Source organism: Papaver somniferum, chromosome 2 (genome assembly GCF_003573695.1).
Source record: "Papaver somniferum cultivar HN1 chromosome 2, ASM357369v1, whole genome shotgun sequence".
NCBI lineage: Eukaryota > Viridiplantae > Streptophyta > Magnoliopsida > Ranunculales > Papaveraceae > Papaver > Papaver somniferum.
The window spans coordinates 205462914-205468284 of record NC_039359.1 but is presented as its reverse complement, the minus strand read 5'-3'; the positions used below and the strand labels follow the sequence as shown (position 1 = coordinate 205468284).

At 34.4% G+C, this 5371-nt stretch overlaps 1 protein-coding gene and 1 non-coding gene across 2 annotated transcripts; both read right to left on the bottom strand.

Annotated features, from left to right (window-relative positions):
* Positions 1-2755: 2755 nt before the first annotated feature.
* Positions 2756-2837, bottom strand: TRNAS-UGA. Its single transcript has one exon. It is a non-coding gene; the product is annotated as a tRNA-Ser (tRNA).
* Positions 2838-4005: 1168 nt separating this feature from the next.
* On the bottom strand, positions 4006-5133 carry LOC113354429 (protein ELF4-LIKE 3-like). Its single transcript, XM_026597764.1, has 2 exons — positions 5004-5133; positions 4006-4632 (listed from the first exon to the last, which is right to left on the bottom strand). Exon 2 carries the CDS (start codon positions 4617-4619, stop codon positions 4233-4235), a length of 387 nt encoding a protein of 128 aa, XP_026453549.1. The 5' UTR covers positions 4620-4632; positions 5004-5133; the 3' UTR covers positions 4006-4232.
* Between the last annotated feature and the right edge of the window lie 238 nt (positions 5134-5371).

The window sequence follows — 5371 nt, the reverse complement described above, 5'->3', positions numbered from 1 at the left end:
ACATTGAAGACACTGCCTCATTATGTGAAACCCTGACAGCGATTTTGTTCGGTGTAGTGAGGAACAATTTTCCCTCCATGTTGGTGTTGAATGGCCGTGAATCCATATTGTGGCAGTACAACAGGAAACACATGATGGATTGTGTAAAGGCCATACCTGTTAGTGGGCTGAATCAGTCAGTTGGACCGAGATACTTAAATGCAGTTTTAAAATATCGTTTGGGCATTCCCTTTTTCGATGAAGGCAGTCTTTGCTCTTGATGTGAACGACCTATGGAAATCTATGGTGACCACGCTATATATTGCGCCAGTTAAGTGGTCGGTCACAAATTTCGACTTGACATGGTCTGAGATGTTATTGCTGATATGTGCTATAAAGATGGCATCGCTGCAAGAAAAGAAGTATCATTGGGTTTCCTCTTCGATAATTCTAACACCTTAAAGCCCGTTGATATTCTCGTTTACAATTGAGAAGATGGTAAGGATGTTTTCTTTGATGTCACAGGAGTCTCTCCCTTCACAAGTGCTAAAACCCGTAATTTCACACCTGGCCATGATATTAGCGTCACAGTCACTCACAAAGTTAATAAAAATACCTTGACAAGTGCATACTCCACGGATATGGCTTCAAAGGATTAGCTTTCACTTCCTTAGGTGAACTCAGGGCAGATACCATTCTATTTCTTAAGCGTTTGGGAAATTGTCTTGGTAGGCATGATGCCAATTAAAAAGTTGGTAGTTCTCTCTTTCATAGATTAAGCATTACTATTCAAAAAGGTTTTGGTACCCAGCTTGTTGCTCGGCTACCTCCCAAGTTGACATCATGCACTTTGATTTCCAAACCAATGATTAAATCCTTCCGGTGGAGTGCCTTTGAAGTTTAATGATCTTCTATAATCTTGATAACCCCGAAAGCTTCGTTGAGGGCATTGAAGATATGGAGATCGTTGCACTAGAAGATAGCTTTCTCTTAGTATAATGTTGACTTATGAGTCTTCCACTCTATCTTGGAATTTTGAAGTTGTAGTAGTGTTTAAAAAATTAGAACTGAAGCTCATGCTCTCTTCCGTTCTGCGTAACTCTTGTACGTACATACGCCCAGTTTAAACATCTCTTAACACTATTTGATTCAATTGTTCTATTCACGATTGGTCAATGCTCCTGTATACGATTTAGGAAGGTCGAGACCTTTTCCGGTAGTCTAACTAGACCAACTAACTATCTCGCACATCTTTCTCCAAAATAACAAACACCAAGATCCCTAACTGGAATGCAGAATAGAAAAATCTTTGATTCTTTGGAAAACATGATAGCTTATCTCTGAATAACAATATGTTTGTTCCTAAGCATATATGTTGGTCTCCACACATGCATATTATCTAAATTTTATTTCTTTTGTTTTGTTTTTATTTTTTTGTCCAGTTATCATCATTATCCCTTAGTACCATCGGAAAATACTTTTTGGTGTAATTTAAAAGACTTTGTACACCAAGATCAAAATTTGAAAACCACCAAAATTGAATGTAAACATCATATATACAATTAGTTAACTAACATAAAGTCCAAAGATATATATTGCCATATTTACCTCAAGGAGTCCCCATAAACTGTCGACGCTTGACGAACCCGAGCATACAATATCAAGATAGATATACAACCCGGTTATCTTGTAACGCCTCCACCCATCCTACTTGAACACTAGCGTCTGAGTTGGGAAAAAAATTGAACTAAGTAACTATAAAATAATATCCTTCGTAATTTTTGTATTCGCTTCAGAGTCATCTGTTTTTGAATCAGAAATGCCTCTGCCATGTAATTTTTACGTTAAAAATTTCTTTAAACCGGAATTAGGAAGACACCACTTTTGAAGTTGTAGTGCTTCGACTGGGTTGTTTCGGTAAAGTACAATGATAGTTCATCTTTATATCTGTCTTCTTCCAACCAACTTTCTTGCAGATGCAATATCTGCCACTCCGAAATGTATCCCATGTAGCAAAGACAAATCTAACAATGTTATTCCTATAAAAACATTTAAATTGTTAATTTGATACTTATCTTCGTATGTGATTGCATTATAAAACTATAAATAAAAATATTTGACATATCAACGCTTCACTTGTACAAACAAACTTTTGTATATACTACACACATCTGTAAAATGAAACATGTGTCCATGTAGTGTACCACCAACGTTGCACTAATACAAAAAAAACTTTTGGGATGCTGTTTCTCCGGATCCATATGGTAAAAGTATTCCAAGAAAATCTATTGATATTAAGTTTAACATCAAGGTAGATTTGCATAAACTTTGCCAACTTCGAAACGACCACCTTTTGGTTTTTGAGCATCACTATCTCACTCAACTTTTGTAGACAACGTACCTTAATCTTTGGCTAATTCTCGGCCGGAAAATAGGTTGAGATTGGTCTCTTCATCAAAGGCTGAATGTGTCACCGACAGAGCTTGACTGGTTTTTTCAGAGGTGGTTTTCAATTTCTTTATCGCCTAATATTTATATATTGATATATTTCTGTTGGAATTTTAGAGAATATCGATAAAAAATAAAAAAGAATATTTTGAGATTGAGATACCGGGAGATTTTAGAGAAGTTCAATAAAAATCAAAAGAGATATTTTCATAGAGAAAAATACGAGAAGGAAAAGTCAGTTAGCAACAGTCGGCCAAACTTCCTCATTTGCCTATGCTCACTGCGCCTATTAATCAAATGAGTCATTTTCAAAATGAAAAATGAATTTCGTCAACAGCAGGGTTCGAACCTGCGCGGGCGAAGCCCAACAGATTTCAAGTCTGTCTCCTTAACCACTCGGACATATTGACAACTTGCCATTTCTTTAGACAAATAGCTTATTATACAGCTCACCTATGCCGTCTGAAAACTCCACATATTGGCTGCTCCAAATATGCAAGACTGCTAATGGGGTACCATTTTGCTTGGGGGTGTACCAATATGTATATAGGACTAAAATGTACTCCCTCCATCCCACTATTAAGTGACATAGTTCAAGTTTGCACAATTTTTAAGGTAAGCAAGGGGGAAAATATTTTTAAGCACCTTTTACAATTATACCCTTATGAATAATAAATATCGAAATTTTAAAATGATTTATCTCTCAAATTACATCACGGATGTTCGCAAACTTCGTGCATTGAAAAACATTTGGGTTGGTACACCCTCGAACAAAATGATACCACCATTACCAGCCTTGCAAATATGATTTTAGCTCCAAAGGCAATGGACATACTCCCATAAGTAAGTAGTATACTATACAATCTATCCTTTTTTTTTTTTTTTTTTTGAAGCATAAATCTATCCTTTTCAACACCAAACAACAAGATATTGACTCATAAATGAGAAAGAAAAGAAAAGATTTTAGTCAATTCTTTGGTTTCAGAATCAAAAATATTTAGTCAAAAAGCCAATCTTTTAACTTAGGATTCTATCCTTCCTTTTTCTACAACAGTTCCAACAACACAAAGTTAATGGGATTTTATATGTACATTGGAAAATCCTAATTGTCTGTTTTTTGATTGGCAACTAGAAAGTGAACCATCATTTCCCACTACTGACTAGTCCTCATCCCAGCAATAGTGAAAATATCAGTGAAGACTTCCAATAGGATATACTACCTCTGTGTTTCAGAAAAAAACGATATTTTAATCTGTTTTGCCTACTCTTATTAATGTAAATTGAAAGAGCGAAAGTATCATTTTTTCTGAAACGAAAAAATTACTTATCAAAAACATGAAAATTCTCATAGGTCATAATTGTTGAATGAATAGAGTTCTATTTGTTTGATTTTTTTTTCATTTTTGCCTACTACTGTTGAGCTAAACTTAAAGAAAAATAAAAAATCATTTTTCCTGAAACGAAAAGATTACTGCTTGAAAAGATGAAATACTCGTAAACAGATCTCAACCTTTTTGAACAAAAGGCCATAAAGATGAAACTTCAATTAAGAATTCATTAATCTAACCACATAGGTCCTAATTAAATTTGGTTTAATCAATTAAATGTATAATTCAACCAGCAACAAACTCAAGAACAAAAATGGGGAGGAACAACAAAATGTTAAATTTTTTTTCTTCCATCCATTAAAATAGAACACAGTTACATATAGAGACTGACTGAATTTACAAAATGGAGAACACTATTATTTCTATGAGACTGCCAAATTACTACCCCGAAAAACCCATGAATCAATTCGATGTTTGTTATCCGGGTCGAATACGTTTTTGACCGGATTGTGATGATTTGGAAGCATTATTACTAGTAGTAGCAGCAGAATCAGCTTCTTGAGAAGAGACTTCCATGGATTTAGCAAAAGAAGTTGATAGCTGATCATAAAGATGAACCACCGTTCTAATGTTGTTATTAAGTTCTCTAATTAACCCAACATTTCTACTCAGATTATGAGGTAATTTAGATTCATGATTAGCATTAATCTCATTGATTAACAATCTGTTTTGATCTAAAATATTCTGTACTTGTATAAAACTCTTCTGAAATGTTGCTATCACCTTATTATTATTATTATTATTTTCTTCTCCACCACCACCACCACCAAGGCCTGATAATATTGAATCTCTTCCTCCTTCCATTTTCCTCTCAGGCCTGCACATTCACAAAATCATCAAAACACAAACATTTAAATACCAAAATTGAAAAGATCTTGAAAGCTAGATTATCTTAATTAATACAACAAAATCTATAACCAGATCCAATTTCTACAAAGTTTTTGTGACTTCAATAAAGATCCAAACTTTTCCACCCAAATCTTATCTCAATTTTCAACAGATTTTCTAAGAAAAAGAAGAAGTTTGTTGTTTGAAATTGATGTTACATTCAGGGGAGAAGGAGAAGATCTCCTTGGGAATCAAAAACAATTTTTTTTTCCTCTAAATTATCACCAAAGAATTTTTAATTAATAATCTAAAAAAAAAAATAACTGAATTTTTCAAAAGAATTCCTTGTAATTTTCTTACCTTGAAGAAGAAACTGAAGAACAAATTCTCTGAAATGAGATGGAGGTGATGATGATTTGAAGTATGAAACGAGAAACTCGGGGAAAGAAAGAATGAGAAAAAATGTGTCTGTTTTCACCCAGGTGGTGTATAATGATTCTTTCTTTCTTTCTTTTTTTAAATTATTTTCTTTGTTCTGATTTCAATCCAATTAGTAGGTTACACGTGTAGCTTTGGTTCGGAGGATCTACAGGTTCGGAGACGAACCTGGGAGTTTGCAGTTACAAAAACGAGGCGGGGATCAAGTGGGACGCAGGTTCTTTCGGAAGATATTCTTTGTGGTTTGGTAAACGAAATGCCCTTGGGGGTTTGAACTAATTACCAAAAGA

Coding starts and splice junctions, on each gene's coding strand:
- LOC113354429 (XM_026597764.1), bottom strand. CDS start 4,619: ATGGAAGGAGGAAGAGATTCAATATTATCAGGCCTTGGTGGTGGTGGT.